The sequence below is a fragment of the Meles meles genome, chromosome 2, assembly GCF_922984935.1.
Source record: "Meles meles chromosome 2, mMelMel3.1 paternal haplotype, whole genome shotgun sequence".
Taxonomy (NCBI): domain Eukaryota; kingdom Metazoa; phylum Chordata; class Mammalia; order Carnivora; family Mustelidae; genus Meles; species Meles meles.
The window spans coordinates 190,741,494-190,761,505 of record NC_060067.1 but is presented as its reverse complement, the minus strand read 5'-3'; the positions used below and the strand labels follow the sequence as shown (position 1 = coordinate 190,761,505).

Here is a 20,012-nt window from a genome sequence, read left to right as displayed (position 1 = left end):
CTGAGAGAGTCATAGCTTCCCTTATGTGCCAACTTACTGACAACTTTAATTGAACTGATTTGAAAGGATGCACAGAGGAGCATATAGTCATGCCCTTGTAATACCCCTTTCAATTTATACAGCAAATAGAATCATGGATAAACTACTGTGACAATATTCTTTAAACCAGTTAATGAGTATTGTTTGCTCTGTGTAACTCAAAAATATGCTAGGAGTAATTGTGGAAAAAATAATAGATATATGATATTCACAGTAATAAAAATATTAAATGATTTTAATTTTCTCCCTCCAGCTTTTAACTGTCATTATATAGTTTTTGCCATATATGTAGTAATTATTTTCTGGTTCAATGACAATATTTTAATGAAAATTTCCAGGAATTTTATAAGAAAGAAATTATGTTTAGTATTCTATTGTTTTGAGAAGTTTAAGAAAAAGAGTCCTTAGCCTAAGTCTAAATATAAGCAGGTATCCTTGGGGCCTATTCCTGCTGTCCATGCATCAACTAATTCAGAATATATCATCTTTCCTCCCCTGGAGCCAACCCAACCTGATTCCCTCCACCCATCTCTTTCTCACCATTTGAGATCCTAATAGGAGTACTTAATTGCTGAAATCTATCTTTCTTCAACCCCAGAAGCTGTTGAAACTTCTAGATTCAGCCCCAAATTAAACTTCCAGAACCTTTGGCCAGACAGAGCCCATACTTTGTCATAAGCCTTTTCCTCATTACACTTCCCCAAAAAGTCTGACTCGTGCAGAAGGATGTTTCTTTAGCACTTGTTAGAGCTGAAGAGGAAACCAGGCCACATAATAGACAAAAAAAAATTTTATCATGTAGACCACAAGTTAGAAAACAGTTAAAGTCTAGGCAAACTGATATATTTTTTTCCTCCCTGCAAAATTACTATGATTTATTATTATCTCTGCCATTACCATTTTTAAATTATGTTCAAATTCATTAATCTATGGCTCCACTGTAAGTCAACATACAAATTATTTTGTGATGTTTTAACATGTTACCTTATTAGCATGTATTCAGAGAGTGTATTTAAGGAAAACCAATTTTTTAAAAAGATTTTATTCATTTATTTGACAGAGATCACAAGTAGGCAGAGAGGCAGGCAGAGAAAGAGGAGGAAGCAGGCTCCCTGCTGAGCAGAAAGCCTGATGTGGGGCTCAATCCCAGGATCCTGAGATCATGACCTGAGCCGAAGGCAGAGGGTTTAACTGACTGAGCCACCCAGGCGCCCCTAAGGAAAACAAATTTTTAAGTAGTTTCCCCCACTTTGGGGTATATAAACTCTACCTTTAGCAGCCCAATTAAGGAACTACCCTTTAGGGGCGCCTGGGTGGCTCAGTGGGTTAAGCCGCTGCCTTCGGCTCAGGTCATGGTCTCAGGGTCCTGGGATCGAGCCCCGCATCGGGCTCTCTGCTCCGCAGGGAGCCTGCTTCCCCCTCTCTCTCTGCCTGCTGCTCTACTTGTGATCTCTCTCTCTCTCTCTGTCAAATAAATAAATAAAATTAAATTTAAAAAAAAGGAACTACCTTTAGCAGGCTGATTAAGAGTGGTGGTCAACCAACTTGGGGTTGTGTGTACCTTATCTTTAGTCCTGTCTGAACAAAGTTTTAGTGAGTGACAAAAAATACCACCATAACCTTGAATCTGTGATTTTATCTTAATCAAAGTGTTCTTATCTCTCAGATGCCAGCAGAGAACAGATGTGTTCCTGGCACACACCCACAGCTCAGGACATAGATCCCTGTGACAGGATGTTAAAATGGAGATCTGGACCTAAACCCTAAGGTGACAGATTTCATATCAAATGATTTGTGATAAGACAACAATGTAGAGATTGCAAAAAGTATTTTGAGGAGAATGTGTCAGACAACACTTAATTACCCGCCCCTGCCAAGAATGTAATAGGATCAGGAATCAGAAGATTTTCGAAGTAATTTTGGGGAGAAATTTTGGTGTGTGATGAGTCCTCCCATACATCTTGCCTTACAAGGAAGTATTAGTAAGTAGAGTGTCCACTCTCAAGTTAAGGCTGGTTAAAGGGACTTCAAACATCCCCTTCAGACATGGGGAGTCTGGTAGGTGTCCAGGCAGCATGGGGGCACAGGACCCTAATCTGGCCTGACGGGGCTACCTAGCTGGTGATGAGTCGCATGAGATGTGGCTTTATTAGTATCAGCTGGATTCCTAGATCTTTCAGGAGAAGGCAATGGGAGTGTTTCTTATGGTCAGAGATGTACGTATGGCATAATTTGAGGACCTGTTCAGAGGACTCACTAGAGGTGTCAACAACCTCAGCCAGGAGAAGCTAAAAATGTCTGCATTCCTAGGGGCTATAGAAAAACTAAGTGACCCGCAAAACTAGAAACATAAAGTCCACATTGAGGGTATTAGAGATATGATAGCTAAGCTCCACGATGGCTCCCAGTGAGTTCTGCTTCCTGGGACACAAGCCCTGGGAAGTCCCCTCCCACACAGAGCAGTATTGCATGACCAAAAAGAATACAACAGACATTATGTTGTGTGACTTTCCAAACTAGTTCAAAAAAGCATGGCAACTTCTGTCTTGGTCTCTTAAATTTCTTACCCTAGGGAAGCCAGCCTCTATGATATAAGGATACTAAGGCTGTCTCACGAAGAGGTTCACTTGGGGAAAAACCGACTTGCCAACCATGTGAGGAATTAATCATTTTGGAGGTGGATCTTCCATCCTTAGCCAACATTAGCAAATTCATGAGAGACCCTGTACTAGAAGTGCATAAATAGGCTACTCTCGAACTTCTAGTATATGGAAGCCATGATACATACATGATACATTGATTACTGTTGTTCTACACCACTAAATTAGGGTTGATCTTGTTATGTAACAACAGACAACTAATACAGATTTTGGTACTAGAGATAGGGGGCTACTATAACAAGAAAAGTAAAAACTGACAAAATGTGGGAGGAGCTTTGGGATAGGGTGGCAGGTAAATGTTAGCGGGACCTTGAAAGGAGCACTTCTGAAACACTAAGGAACCACAAAGATACTGGGAGCACTAGCTGTATGACCTTTGAGGAAGTTTTCAGTGAAAGCTTAAAGAAAAGTGAGGAAAATATTAGAAGAAAAGAATCCTTTTATTTAGTGACAGAAAGTTTAAGAGAACAGTTGTGTGTGGTACTGTGGAAAGCAGAAAACGTGGAAGGTATTTAGTGCTCTAGCAAAGGAGATCTCCAGGCTGTGTTAAAGGTACTGCCTGACTTCTTGTTCCTCATACTAAAATGCAAAAGGAGAGAGAAAGGCTTCTTCACAGCCTCTCCAAATGAAAAATGATAGTAAAATTAAGAAATTGTTTCCGGGTAAGATCAAATCTAGGTTGTAGCCAAGAAAATATACCTAAAGATAAAATTCTTTGCCAAATCCTCAAAACCATTTAAGATAATGCCTCAGAAAACTGTCCACACAAAAAGCTTACCAGGTATGTTCAGGATGTACATCACAGAGTCTTTATATTAAACAATAGGATTTCTAAGAATCATTAGGGCACTGCTTCTCAGAAGCCTCAGTGGGGGTTTGAGGTAGAGAAAGACTTATCTTGAAGAGATTTGTAAGTTGGCTCTGTCTAATGGAGTAAGCTCTTATAAGATACACAGGAGATGCACAAAGTTTTAGAGACTGTAATAGCAGAAACACTTTTACTTTAGATCAAAAGATTTAGACACATTGTAGAACCAATGGAGACCTTTGGAACCCCCAAACTCTATAGGCAGAATCCAAGATGAGAAAACTACTTAGCTGCAAACAGCAGTCATTTCATAAGAAAAAGGAAAGATGACTCAAAGGGTAGAACCAAGATCTCAAAGGAATGAACCAGGAACCATGGAGAATAATTCCTAGGAAGTAGTAGGAATGATTCCTCACCAAGAACATTCAGGTATCTACCATGCTGTTTTTCAGAACTTCTACAGGCCACTGACTCATATGTGCATCCCTTTTATCCCCTTTGTGTCTGGGAGAATTTATAGAGGTTATGTGATATCTATCATACCACTGATTGTTGGGCATGTTCATAGGCCTTCAGGTCAAGAGGAACTCTACTCAAAGGGCTATACTTGAGGAACTGGGGAGTCTCACTGAACTTGGATGGGATTTATACGACAAGATCTTGAACTCTGATTTATATGACAAGATGCTGTCATGAGATGAGTCTTCTGAGGGCCTTTTGGACGCCGTGAATGTCTTTGCATGTTTGAGAGACATGGCTCCTTTCGCTGGTTGGGCTTCAAGATGGCCTTCAATATTTCTCGCCTTTGCAAACCTGTCCTTGTTTGGTCTCTTCCCACATTCAACCAGGGTCAGTCTGCATGACCAACAGAATATGGCAGGCATGCTAGTCTGACTTCTTGATTTCTTTGACTCTCTTGGAAGCCAGACACTATGCACAAGGACACCCAGTCATTGCGTGATCCACATAGAAAAGAACAAATTTATCAGCACTAATCTCCCAGTCACATGAGTAAGCCAATTTACAAACAGATCTTGCAGCCCCTGTAAAGCTGATAGATGACTGCACCAGCAGACATCTGACTGCAATCTCATGAGATACCTTAAACTAGAACAGCATACAGGAGCTTCTTTCAGATTCTGAACTAATTATTAGAAACTGTGAGAAATAATAATAATTATTTTAGGCTGCAAAGTTTCAATATGCTTTGTTACACAGCAACAGATAACTGATGATTGCAGGTAATGGTTTTTAAATATCTTCCAGGGCCATAGAGCATTTGTGTGCATCCAGGGAGAACGTTTCTGTCCTCCATGTCATCCCACCTCTTGTGACACAGCTGCTAGCCAGTGATGCACGGGGTGAGCTAGGCAGGAAAAGGAAGCTGACCCCTTACTCCCTACACTCCCTAGCTGCAGGCAGACACCTGCCTTCAGCAGGACCAAACTAGGAGAGAGGGGAGAAGCCTCAGAGAAAGGAAGATTGAAATGTTGATTATTATAGAAATTAAACGTTCTCATTTCTGATTCATGACTGCTACATTTTGGAATTTTAAGTGATTGTATTACTTAAGAGTGTCTATTAAGACTCATGGGAGTCTCTGAGTTTTTGTCTAATCAAGGAGGGAGAAAAGCAGCTGACATAGGTGTTTACTGTGGAAGGTGTAATAAAAAATTTTATTTTGTGATTTCATTTTATTGGATAGCATATGTTTAGCTAAGATCACATTCCTGGAAAACAATAAAACAATGCAAAAAAAAAATTAAAAAGGATAATACAACTTCCCTGAATAAAACACCCTCTGCTAGCCTTTGTTCTTCTTTCTTTTCATTATTACCAAAAGCATTCTGGAGGTATGCACACTTAAGTTGGGTATATTTTATTGTATGTAAATAATACTTTAAAATAAGGTTGATTTAAAAACCCTGGGGCTCCTGGGTGGCTCAGTTGTAAAGCATCTGCCTTCAGCTCAGGTCATGATCCCAGGGTCCTGGGATCCAGCTCTGCATCTGGCTCCCTGCTCAGCAAGAAGCCTGCTCCTCCCTCACCCACTCCTCCTGCTTGTGTTCCCTCTCTATCTGTGTTTCTGTCAAATATATAAATAAAATCTTTTAAAAAACAAAACAAAACAACACACAAAAAGCCCCTTGCTTTTTCTTCTCCTCATTCTTGTCTCTGCTTCTTTATTACCTCAGTCAATGGCCATACCTTTGTCTTCTTTAAGATGTAAATCTTGAATCCACTTTTAATTTTTTCCTTTGCCTAATCCTTCGCAAAAGGTCAGTTTTCAACCTCTATGGGTTCAACAGTATATACCTTCAACAGTATATAAGCCTGCATCTTTCCTCTTCCTTATGGTTGTTCCCTCTGGGTCTCCATAACTATAATTTGGTTCTTGTTAACATCTTTTCATACCCATGCATTGGGGTATTTGCTGCTCGCACCAGAGAATGCATCCTATTACCCTATGAAGGTGAAAGTCACCGCATGTGTGGTGGAGACTGTGGAGCTACTCCCTCATCTGGGCAGTGCATCAGCTCCCTTGCTGCTGTCAATGTGGGAAATGTCCCTGGCAGCAAGGAACTGCCTCCCTCAAAGTTTTATCACGTTCTAGGCCTAAGACTGACTGAATTGTCTGGTGCAAGGACCTAACCCCATTCCTCAATTTGGGACAATGCTGAAGGGATTAGAGATGAAGAGATCTCTAAGACAATCAGTTAAGGCCACAGCTGTTACTATAGCACAGCCAACCAACTCTGCCTTCTGACCAGTTTGGCCTTCCTCACTTCCATACAAATCTATCTCCCAGAACCCTCACCAATACAGCTTCCCCAGGCAATTCTTGGTCCCGGAGTCTGATTCCAGAGATTCCAATCATGTCGTCTCCCTCCAACCCTTTTTCTTAAATTCTATACCAGTGCCTAGGGCAGTAGCTTACACACGCTATAGCAAGTTCTTATAGCTTCTTGGAAAAGAAAAAAAAAAAAGAACTGGATTTCATAAAATTAATGTTCATAACATTAATAGTATTGCAGTCCACCTACCAAAAATGCCTTTTAAGAAAAATGTAGAATAATTTTATGAAGCTATATCAGTTATTACACACGGGTACTAATATTGTTCTGTATCTTTTTATTAAAATAATGTACAAATCTCTCATAAATATAAGAAAAGATCACTATTACTAGTAATAAAAAAATTTCTCCTTAACAAAGGTCTATGAAAGTACATAAGAGAATATTGGAAATACAGGCAAAAATGTATACAAAACTGTCCACTGTAGTGTTATATATAATAAACACTATATATAATACATCATATACTATATGATATATATATCATATATACTTATAAAACATATATATATGTTTTACAAGTAGGAAAATGATTGTATAATTTTTATACCACAAAATTCCAAGGGTAAAATTAAATACTTAGCTAATATTGCTTAGGAAATATATCTAAGTGGAAATTCTACTAGTTCTGAGTTCTGAATGTTAATCTGTTAAAAGTTATTTAAAATTCTGTCTTTATTCCCCAACAGAAACAAAGTAAACAAATAAACAAAAAGGCAAACAAACTGTCTATCTACAACCCATGTTCTGAAGTATAGAATTTGTTTCACATTTAAACCTTAATGAACCGGGCCAGCAAAAGTCCAGACCCAGGCGAAGTCAAAAGTTTTCTAATCCAGACAGGATTCTCTCTCTCACGCTTTCTTATTCCTTATCTCCCAGAGTTCGGGACTCAGTGAGGATGAAGCTTTAGGAGTGAAGACCTTGCCCTAGCAGCATGGAAGCTCTAGGGGCAGCTTCACCACAGTGATCTTGGAAATGGAGTAGATACATATCACAGGCTCTCTGGACACACACACAAAAATTCTTCAACATTTTCTCACTTCTATAGTTCGATTAGTCTAGGATTTGGACAAAATCTATGCTATGGATTGACCAAAGAAGATCTCATTCATACGGCCAATATGTAGAAGAGCTAAAAGTAAATAAATCTGGTTGGGGCAGGTGGAGGAAAGCAGTTCTGGGGAGGGGGTGTCCCAGAGCACATTCTGAACAGCACTGATTCATTCAGTTAGTTTTGGTTGTCTGTAGGATTCTCTGCATTCTGCATTATGGATAATTTGATAAGTGCCCATTTGATGAATTACTATAGTACTTACAAATAAAGATGGGGCCTTCAAAATAAATCAATAGGACAACAACAAAATAAAATGGATAAAGCAATTTACAGTGAACAGGAAACAATGAGAGTCATTTTCATGAACATCAACTGATTTTACTTGGAAGGAGTTTACAAATCCAGAATTCATCTGGATTACACTAAGTTATTAAGTGGAAAGAAACAATCACTAAAAATGGCAGTGCTGACAATAATGTAAAGAATAATGTAAAAAACGAAATTAGCATACAAAATGTTCATTAAATACCTAAAAGAGTCAGGAATATTGGTATTTTTCAAGCGATGGTGTTTTAGGACATCATGAATCGAAAGCAAATAATTCCTTTACTTTCATATTTTTGTTATATGATTCTAAATATTTATAAGTGTGAGGTTCAGAATATTCAAATGCATGGTACATGTTTTTATTTTTTCATTTAGAAGTTTGTTATGTGGTAGACAGCTCACAACTAGAGCACAGTAGGCCCTAACTATAAACTTTGTGTAAACGCTACTTAATATTCCCATGGAGTCCTTGGTTCAACACTTCAACTGACTTCAACTGTCTTTAAGAAGTTGAGTGTTGAGGCCAACAAATGCCAGGGCTGAAATTAATTATCAATCAGAGTGGAAAAGCAAAAAAGTGGGAGGGGGAACATATTGAATATGTACTTAGAGCTTTGGGACAACGAGGTCTGAAAGGAAGAGAGAGAGGACTGTGAAAATGACTTAGTGGTTATTATTACTGCTCAGTGCTATGAATTATATTCTTGGTTGCTGTGATGTGGCACGCTGCTGGCTTGCCATTTTACATTGCCCAGAAATAACTGGAAGTTGTTATTGCTCTTGGATGAAAATATGAGCTGGATTCGAGAAGCAGCATCAGCACATGGAAAAACTAAATTTTTCTCATTGTAATGATGATAACACACAAAAGTACTATTCATATGATTAAAACCTCAGATTGCAGAGATGATTTTTTATTTTTCCCTAATGGAATCTGTTCAGTTCTAACTGTCCCATGATCCGTATGTGTGCCACTCCTCCCCCTCATTTTCCTCATTTTTTTTTTGTTTTAGGAATTCTCCTCCGAACAACAAATTAACTAGATTATTATAAAATAAACACAAACAAGATAGAAAAACATTTTTGCCAACTCAAAAAATTCTTTCAATACCATGCACTCAGTGTTTAGTATTAAGGATCAGTGAATCTGGGTACAAGTTATGCTTATCTTCGACAAAATGAAACTTCTAGTTTCAAAGTGAAAAAACTGTTGTGAGGAGGTCATTGTGGAGATCAAATAACCCATCCCAAGCAAGACTGTCATGAATTAATGTATAAATGCATTGGAAACAGATGTCAGTATCTTCAAACATAAGAAATGAGAGGATTTTGAATTTATTTTAAATATAAAAGAAAACGACTATAAAAATGTTTCTATTTTTCAAAGCCCAAGATTAATGAATTACATATTTATTATTTCAAAATCCAGAATATGTGAATGGATTCCTCTATACTTTACAATCACTGAATTCTCAGAAATATCTCATAATAATAACAGAATGTTGTCCTTTTTAAAAACATTTTTTCCAGCTCTTTAGTGGCTCAGTTTTTCCTAAAAAAGCTATAAATTTTGCTTTATTTTTCTTTCTCATAAACAATGAGGATCTTGGTGAACAAAGACAAATATTTCTTTAAAAATCCACATACTTTAATGTTACTGCTTTTCTATGTCAGAGTAAAATTACCACATTCAAAAGCATTACAATCAAAGGCATTTTTCTAAGACCATTACATTTTTGCGTTTATTAATGGTAAACTGTACTAATTTAATTTTTTTGATGTTTCAGAAGAGGTTGATTTAAACTTTCTTTAAAAATTCTGTGTGTCATTTTTTCCTTTGCTGACTATTTACTTATGTGACATTATGAAATATTATTAAATTCTAATTAATTTTATATATCATCTTGCATTTTTCCCCCAGACTTCAGTAAAAAGGAGTATTTGCAGTTCCTCTTTGTAAAGAAGACAATAATGTTTTATCCCTCTGTTTTGTTTTAAATAACGGACAGCATTAGAGAAAATTACCAGCTGTGTTAAAAATAACCATCTAATAACGATTTAAACAAAAATATGGTATATAATATTGTATATAATTTTAAAATATAGTATGTAATACTCTGGTAAAACAAAATACAAATAGTACTAAAATTCTTTGTATGAATTGGGTTTTATAAGATACTTTAAAATGATATGATTTGGACTCCAGAATCTATATTCTTGTTTTCAGTTTTAATGCCTGTCTTTTAATATATTACAAGCATAATGAGGTTAGCTTAACGATCATATGTATAAGATATGTGATTACATTCTGATACAAAATTTGATTTACACTGAAACTAGTATGGGAAAACCCTGATGATTTTTCTTTTCTTTCTTGGATCACTTTTAATTTAACTGAAATTCTATATAATTGAGACAAATGCCAATGGTGTTTTATTCCATAGGAGAATTGGCTTTCATGTATCCATGAAGCATAGCCTAATTTATTGCAAAAAGGCTACTGTGGAATTCTCTACCAGGAAATAAACCTGAAAGAAATAACTCCTGTCAATGTGCCTGAAGTATATTATTTGTAACAAAGGTGTTCTTATGTTCATCACATATCTTCATCAAATAACTGATTGAATCATCAAAACTCAAATGAGCTATGAAACTCTCAATAGATGAGGAAAAAGCATTTGACAAAGTACAGCATCCTTTCTTGATCAGGAACATGGCAAGGTTGTCCACTCTCATCACTGCTATTCAACATAGTACTAGAAGTCCTAGCCTCAGCAATCAGACAACAAAAAGAAATAAAAGGCATCTGAATCAGCAAAGAAGTAGTCAAGCTCTCACTCTTTGCAGATGATAGGATATTTTATGTGGAAAACCCAAAAGACTCTATCCCAAACTGCTAGAACTCATACAGGAATTCAGTAAAGTGTCAGGATATAAAATCAATGCACAGAAATCTGTTGCATTTCTATACACCAACAGCAAGACAGAAGAAAGAGAAATTAAGGAGTCGATCCCATTTACAATTGCACCCCAAACCATAGGAAACCTAGGAATAAACCTAACCAAAAAGGTAAAGAATCTGTACTCAGAAAACTATAAAGTACTCATGAAAGAAACTGAGGAAGACACAAAGAAATGGAAAAGCGTTCCATGCTCATGGATTGGAAGAACAAATATTGTGAAAATATCTATGCTACCTAAAGCAATCTACACATTTAATGCAATCCCTATCAAAATGCCATCAATTTTTTTTCAAAGAAATGGAACAAATAATCCTACAATGTATATGGAAACAGAAAAGACCCCAAATAGCCAGAGGAATGTTGAAAAAGAAAACCAAAGTTGGTGGCATCACAATTCCAGACTTCAAGCTCTATTACAAAGCTGTCATCATCAAGACAGTATGGTACTGGCACAAAAACAGCCACATAGATCAATGGAACAGAATAAAGAGCCCAGAAGTGGACCCTCAACTCACAGTCAACTAATCTTCAACAAAGCAGGAAAGAATGTCCGGTGGAAAAAAGATAGTCTCTTCAACAAATGGTGTTGGGAAAATTGAACAGCCACATATAGAAGAATGAAACTGGACCATTTCCTTACACCACACACAAAAATAGACTCAAAATTGATGAAAGACCTCAATGTGAGACAGGAATCCATCTAAATCCTTGAGGAGAACACAGGCAGCAACCTCAACCTCAGCCACAGCAACTTCTTCCTAGAAATATCAGCCAAAGCAAGGGCAGCAAGGGCAAAAATGAACTATTGGGATTTCATCAAGATCAAAAGCTTTTGCACAACAAAGGAAAATAGTCAACAAAACCAAAAGACAACTGATAGAATGAGAGAAGATATTCGCAATGACATATCAGGTAAAGGGCTAGTATCCAAAATCTATAAAGAACTTACCAAACTCAACACCCAAAGAAAAAATTACCCAATCAAGAAATGAGCAGAAGACATGAATAGACATCTCTGCAAAGAACACATCCAATGGCCAACAGACACATGAAAAAATGCTCCACATCACTCGGCATCAGAGAAATACAAATCAAAACCACAGTGAGATACCACCTCACACCAGTCAGAATGGCTAAAATGAACAAGTCAGGAAATGACAGATGTTGGTGAGGATGCAGAGAAATGGGAACCCTCCTACTGTTGCAACCCTCCACTGTTGGTGGGAATGCAAGCTGGTACAAACACTCTGGAAAACAGCATGGAGGTTCCTCAGAAAGTTGAAAATAGAGCTAACCTATGACCCAGCAATCGCACTACTGGGTATTTACCCCAAAGATACAAACGTAGTGATCTGAAGGGGCACATGCATTCGAATGTTTATAGCAGCAATGTCCACAATAGCCAAACTATGGAAAGAACCTAGATGATGTCCATCAACAGATGAATGGATAAAGATGTGGTACACACACACACACACACACACACACACACACACACACAGTGGAATACTATGCAGGCATCAAAAAACCCTGAAATCTTGTCATTTGTAACAATGTGGATGGAAGTAGAGGGTATTATACTAAGCGAAATAAGTCAATCAGAGAAAGACAATGATCATATGCTCTCTCTGATATGAGGAATTTGAGAGGCAAGATGAAGGGCCGTGGGGGGAAGGGAGGGAAAAAATGAAACAAGATGGGACCAGGGAGGGAGACAAACCATAAGAGACTCTTAATCTCAGGAAACAAACTGAGGGCTGCTGGGGGGTTGGGAAGGGAGGGATAGGGTGGCTGGGTGATTGGGGAGGGTATGTGCTATGGTGTGTGCTGCGAATTTTGTAAGACTGATGATTCACAGACCTGTACCCCTGAAGCAAACAATACAGCATATGTTAATTAAAAAACAAATAAATAGAGAAAAAACCAAACCTCAGATTAGCATTTCTTTATGGCAAGCTTGGAGATTCTGAGAATCTGATGCAGATACTGACAGCCTTCCCACATGTAAATGCTGGTGTGTGTATATATAATTTAAAATACAACTTCAAAGGGTTCAGGCACCCTCTTAAATTCACCCATAAATTCTGGGTTAAGAATTCTTTTTTTAATCTTGTGTGGCTAATTAATCATAATTAATAGCATACTCCCAACCAGACTGTCCTTGACATCTTTAATAAATTGCTCTCTATCAAAACAGTACTTTCATGAGCTTTATATTTTTTATTTTTAACCAGCCTACATGGAAGTCCTCCTATTACAGAAGCAACAATTAAGTTGATTATTGGTTGTTAAAGGTGTCCATTAACCTCTGTCTTCTACCTTATGAGCTTCCCTTTAGAAGCCCTTTCTCAAACCTTGTCAAATCTTAAATCTTCTATCCCAGACATAGACATCACCACACCCCACACCTGGTAACAATGAATAAATGTGCCTTTATACTATCTGTGTTTTTCCTGAGAAATAGTCTTACACAAAATTAATATATTATAAACATTTATATTGAATAGTAATTTTATGGCTATATAAAAACTTAATAATTACAAATTTGGTTTCATTAAAAATTGAACCATTTGGTTAAAAATTACTCAACAAAGGTGTTTCAAAAATAACACCAGAGAATGTATGTGTGTATAAATACATATACAAATATATATATATGTATTTTCTGATGCATATATATAGACACACATATATGTATAATTTAATACACATGTGTGTATGTATGTGTGTATACATACATACATACCCAAAGACAGGTAAAAAATCTATGGTAGACAGATGATTTAGAAAACGATGTTAGAACAATATGACCTATGCCATGCTCTGACAAACCAATTCTTTACTGTGCGATGAAACTGTGTTGGGCACTCTGACAACTCAAACATCAGTGACAATTTGTTTCCGACATAAAACCTCTCGAACCAATTTATGTTGATTCTGAAGCCAGGTGGCTGGTAGGTGAATCTCTGCGTAAAGCAGTGTTTAGGAGCATGGAAGATCTCAGGGCCATCCTGGCCCCATTCCTTCCTAAGCAGTGAGGCCCTAGGCAATTCAGAGTAGCCATTATAAACATCAGCTTCCTCGTCTGTGAACTCTAGGAAATCATAGCATCTACCTAAAAGGCTGCTGTGAGGATTCAATGAACTATGCCTCGGTAGTCCATAATACACTGTCTGCCACACAGTGTGCACTCCATAAATGATTGTCCTTTTTATATTTGGTATTATTATTATGTAGGCAATAACACTTTTCTCCATAATTAATACCTAGATAAAACTTTCTTTTTTTTTTAAGATTTTATTTATTTATTTGACAGGCAGAGATCACAAGTAGGCAGAGAGGCAGGCAGAGAGAGGGGGAAGCAGGCTCCCCACTGAGCAGAGAGCCCGATGTGGGGCTTAATCCCAGGATGCTGAGATTATGACCTGAGCGGAAGGCAGAGGCTTGACCCACTGAGCCACCCAGGAGCCCTACATAAAACTTTCTTAAAGTTCATATTCTTGTTGTCTCTGATTTTTACCATGGAGAGATATAGATTCATAAAAATACTATGAGTGACCATTTATGGTTCTCGTATGCATACTGGCCAAAATATAAACTGATAATTTCAAGAACAGTGTAGATGTGACCATATCACATTAGCTGAAAAGGGGGGCAATAAGATTCTGTTTTTTTAAGACTTGAAGTTAAATAACATTTATTAAAAATAACACGTCAAAATTCTTACATAGTGCCATCATCACCTTCATTTCCCCTGAACCTCAAAACATTTATACCTTTTAGGGAAGACAACGATATTGACAAGTAAATGCCAGACCAGAAAATTACTATTTTGTTTCTATCATGCAGAGGGGAGTAAATGCCTCACTAAACTGACCACAGCATAAACAGTTGTCTTGGGGATCATATTGAGAGACTGTTCTCTTCAATAATAGAATAGATCATACAAGTTTTGGAACTATCAGTAAAAGCAGTTGGACTATTAGGTTGATTGTAGTATTGGGAGTCTTTTTAAAAGTCATCTAGAAATGATCATGAACTCTAGTCAGGGCATACTCCTGAGCTCTATTTCCATCACACTGTGGCAGGCCTTAGGCAAGATTTATTCTGAACCGCTCTCTAAAGAAGTTGGCAGTGTTTGGCTGGGCGTCCTCCTGCCTGCCCCAAGTTCCGACCCTTATATCCGCTGATGTTTTCCCTCATCTATCCCATTGCTATTCTGGTAGTAATGATGAAAAGATAAGGGGTGTATTCAATCTGCGGAATTAGACCTACTGTTGCCACCTTGAGCTAAAATAAGATATATCTGTCTTTTTTACTCTGTAGCAATTACAATAATGAGGGTTAATAATTTCTGCTGTTTTTGATGTCTTCAATAAAAGGGTTATTTTCCAGTACTTAATACATTCTGATATGAATGCCAATATGTTTCAAAATTCTTTAGATCGTTCAGGACATTCTCAAAGTTGCTCTGTCTAGCTGTGGTTCCAACATGCCCAAATGATTGAGGGTTTCATCACTGTTATTAGAATTCTATCACAAGGCAACTAAGGGAGTTTCTGGGACAAAGAGGGAAGGGGAATTTAGACTAAATTGAAAACATATCCTTGCATTGCTCTTAATGATGCTCTTCGTTATTCTACAGACTGCTAGACTGTCCCTGTTGCTCCAGTTACTTATTCTACAAATGAAATACGTTTTCTTTGTTATCTAGAGCTTTGTTTCTCTCTGCATAAATGTATAATGAATAGTAATTTAATGAACACCTACACTTTTAAGTATCTTCAGGAAAAAAAAAAAAAACCCTGAGGTTTTAGTGTCCTGCTTTGAAATCTTTCATGCAAAACTGTACATTAATGAATATAGGAACAACTTAACCAACTGATACCATGGCCAGAAGGATGCCAGTGTATCTTTCTATAATGAGTCAGAGTACTTTGTATTAAAGTAATATGACTGATCATCGGTTGTTTGTGAAAGTGTCTCTCAAGAAAGGCATATGAGACTGTTTCAAAAGTACAAATCACAGATTTTGAGAGAGAAATTGGTGATTTTTTTGGACATAAAGCACTAAATCTCTTTTTTCTAATGTGTTTTTTTGGTATTGGGTGTCCTACCTTTTGACTTTTTCATTTTTTTGTGAAATACATCACAGAAATCTACTTTAATGCTCACTCTTTGGCATGATATACACATAGTCTTCATGAAAAATCTGAAGATTACTCAATGGTCCTGTTCGAATAATACATATAAAAGAAGAAAACTTATTGAAAAAATAGGCATGTAGAAACCCAGACGTCTTACATACAAAAGGAAAGCCAAATATTTGTGGTAGTTAGTCACCATTATAAATAGATTTCACAGCAGCAAATCAAATGTAACATTAAATAATTCTGAAATAAAAATAAACATTTTGTTAAATTATGACATTATGGAGCAGAAGGTTAGTTCATTATGAGTGGATGTTAGATGTAGGTGTTCTTAGAATTTAATGTTTCTGTTTAATATTAAATTTGAAATTTTAGCTCCTGGTGAAAAGAATGGCTCTGTAGGATACTGGAGCTTTCTCTATTTTCACAAAGTAACCAGACTGCCATTACACAAACAGATCATTTCCCAAGTTCCAAATTGAGGGGGAAGTATCGGTTTACTCTTTCACAAAATAGATAAAATTCTTTGTTCTAATATTCCTACCCAGAAAAAACTGGAAACAGAATTGACCTCCACAGTCAAAGAATTATTTTCAAACTGTAGTAAAAAAGAACTGTATTCAAAAGAAACAACACCAATAATAACACAAAATTAAACATACACACATTAAAACAACCCTTCCCCCCAAAACAAAAGCCTGCCTTTCAAGCTATTTTCATTATTGGCCATTTTCTTTAAGAAATTTCCTAAAAGTCAGTTGTCTTTGACAGTGGAGTGTTTCTTTCTGGGTTCTTCTCAGGGCCTGGTGGAGAATTTTACTAAATTATAGTTCAGTAGCTGGACAGAGTTCCATGTACACTTCTCTAATTGCCTGTGGTATTGGTCAAGATGGGTTAAGCAGTTTTTGGTTGTCTTGAAGTGGAATATTGTGTTTGGAGGCTCAGTCCCCTGCATAATGATTCTCAGTGCTCACTGACTAATGAGCGGTGGCATCACAACGAAGCCGTGACTGTGTGCCCAGGTAACAAGACACACCTGAACAGCCGGGTAGACAGTCACAATTTTATCCAAAATTGACAACTTTTCAGTAAATATTTGTTTTAGGGGCATGAAAAAGTATGTTTCTGTTCAACAATTGACTTTGGTATTTTTTTTTTTTCCCATTTTATTTATTTTTTTCAGCATAACAGTATTCATTGTTTTTGCACAACACCCAGTGCTCCATGCAAAACGTGCCCTCCCTATTACCCACCACCTGTTCCCCCAGCCTCCCACCCCTGACCCTTCAAAACCCTCAGGTTGTTTTTCAGAGTCCATAGTCTCTTATGGTTCACCTCCCCTCCCCAATGTCCATAGCCCCCTCCCCCTCTCCCAATCCCACCTCCCCCCAGCAACCCCCAGTTTGTTTTGTGAGATTAAGAGTCATTTATGGTTTGTCTCCCTCCCAATCCCATCTTGTTTCATTTATTCTTCTCCTATCCCCCTAACCCCCCATGTTGCTTCTCCATGTCCTCATATCAGGGAGATCATATGACAGTTGTCTTTCTCCGATTGACTTATTTCACTAAGCATGATACGCTCTAGTTCCATCCACGTCGTCGCAAATGGCAAGATTTCATTTCTTTTGATGGCTGCATAGTATTCCATTGTGTATATATACCACATCTTCTTTATCCATTCATCTGTTGATGGACATCTAGGTTCTTTCCATAGTTTGGCTATTGTAGACATTGCTGCTATAAACATTCGGGTACACGTGCCCCTTCGGATCACTACGTCTGTATCTTTAGGGTAAATACCCAGTAGTGCAATTGCTGGGTCATAGGGTAGTTCTATTTTCAACATAAATAAAATCTTTTAAAAAAGAAATACCAGATCTGAAGCTGGTATTTCTTTTTTAAAAGATTTTATTTATTTGAGAGAGCGAGAGCAGCAGTGGGGTGGGGGAGGTATGCAGGGGAAGAGGGAGAAGCAGGCTCCCCGCTGAACATGGAGCCTGATGTGGGGTTTGGTTCCAGGACCCTGAGATCATGACCTGAACTGAAGGCAGATGGTTAATCTACTGAGCCATCCAGGTGCCCCAATGTTAGTATTTCTTAATTTTTCCAGTGGGGTGAATGGTTTGGTCAATCGATATGGCAAACATGAAAAATTTGAAAACAGACCCATCTTCAAGTATTTTAAAGGATTAGAGTCCCCAAAACTGATGGTTTTATATTTCTCATTCTAAAAATTTATTGTAGATGGTTATCATAAAAATATATAGACATATCTCAGTGGAAATGCATTTATAAACATGAGCACATTTATAAGTGTGGGAATACTGAAGAAAAATGAAAGAACTGTGCACAAAGTTGTATAAATTGTTACAAATTGTAAGGTGACCACACACTAAAATATGTATGTTTCAAGGGAGAAGTAGCAGATACCAATGGTAATTATTCTAAAGTAAAAGATGAACATGGGATAAATATGAGAGAAAAGAACTGCTCTTCGGGATAATAGCAGGTGCTTTAAAAAGATAATTTAAGCATAAATACTTTTAACAAGGGAATTCAGCTTCCTTTCTACTTTTTCCTTATATGTCAGCCCCATACTTATCCCAATGTTCAAAAAGCCAATGCTCCAATGATTCCCAAACCTTCGGATTAAAACTGCTGAGAGGATTTTACCTTTTACTTCAATAAGAATGTGATGAAGTGAGATAATTTGGTTTCATATTTTAATTTTGCATTTGAACCTTCTTTATCCATTATGAAAAAGAAGAACACAAATTCATTGCAGTCTGCCTGTTGATACACATTATTTTTAACCCTGTTTTTTCACTGTACCCTACAATAGCATTATGTAGCAGGTAAGTGGTTCCTGATCTTTCTAATCTATACAGCCCTACCATATAGTATGATACTGCATTTCACTCTTTTCTTGCCCTCCCACCCTTGCTAGAGTGTGAGCTATTTAAAGATGGAAAATGTGTTTTACTCCACTCCCACTCTTGCATTAAGCGTCCTGCATGGCATGTAGTAGATGTTCAACGAATATTTGTTCTATTAGAAGTGTCTAGATATTCTTGCAGTTGAACATATCTACCATGTTTTAAATTTAAAGAAGAGTATTGTCTCCTGAGTCCTATTTCAGACTTGCCTTTTATTTTAAAGTCAGGCAAACAAGCAATCCAAACTTGTTTCTCTGTGTTAAACTAACATGGGCATTTAAAAAAAATAATACGCCACTATGATTTTCACTAAACTAGGAAAAGTTATTTTGGATCTGCTGGGACTTCAGATATTTGAAGTAGTAATTACTTCCTCCATAAATGTTACCTTTTACAGTCAAATACTGCTTTCTTGTAGCCGTTCAACTTTTTACTTAAAGGAAAATGTCTTTTATTTACAATTCACCCTGCTATATTATTATATGTGGTAATTCTTCTTTATTTGTTTTGGTAGCACTGTAAAGTTGATGAAGTGTCATAATGATAATGATGGTAACTTATACTTACTCAGTATTTATTCTGTGCCAAGCATTTCACTTCGTGCTTTACCTGAGTTATGTCATTTAATACCCACATAAAAATCATGATGTGTGCAGTCAGAAAATCTTAGGCGATATTCTGACTGGTAAGTGATGTGGTCAGGGTTATAATTCTGGGAGAATAATCTCTAGATTTTTTATTCTTAGTTTCTTAATGATCTGAGTATACAGCAACACAATTTGATACCATATTTTGCATAATTCTAGAACCATGACCTGCTTTAGTGAAATACTGTGTTATCAGTATAAAGCAAACAAACAAAAAAAACACATGCTGGATTGCACTCAAATAAATGCTATCGAGTCATTGCAACTCAGGCTCAAAGAGTATTTCTTCTATATTGAATGGATGAGATATCAACTCTTACCTTACGATCAGCAGCATTTCAGGTTAAAACTGACTGTTATCATTTATAACTTACCGTAGCCTTGGGTTTGGTTCCAGAACTGGTCACTGGGGTGGAGGATGGTAAGTTGGTAGATTCAGTGTTAGATGACAAATTCATTTGTGTCTGATTTATTGAAATGGTATCTGCTCCACTCTCAGATCCCGACTCCAGATCCTATTAAAAGAAAATGCACTGATATGAAAGGCATGTACATGATCTCTGCAGACCT

At 37.1% G+C, this 20,012-nt stretch overlaps 1 protein-coding gene across 1 annotated transcript in view; it reads right to left on the bottom strand.

Moving 5' to 3' along the window:
- The window catches only part of DLC1 (DLC1 Rho GTPase activating protein), a 418,852-nt gene that overhangs the window by 275,582 nt on the left and 123,258 nt on the right, over positions 1-20,012 (bottom strand). Inside the window, exon 4 of the mRNA XM_045997026.1 lies at positions 19,817-19,957. Coding sequence (XP_045852982.1) covers positions 19,817-19,957 — 141 coding nt within the window. The remainder of the gene's footprint in view (positions 1-19,816; positions 19,958-20,012) is intronic.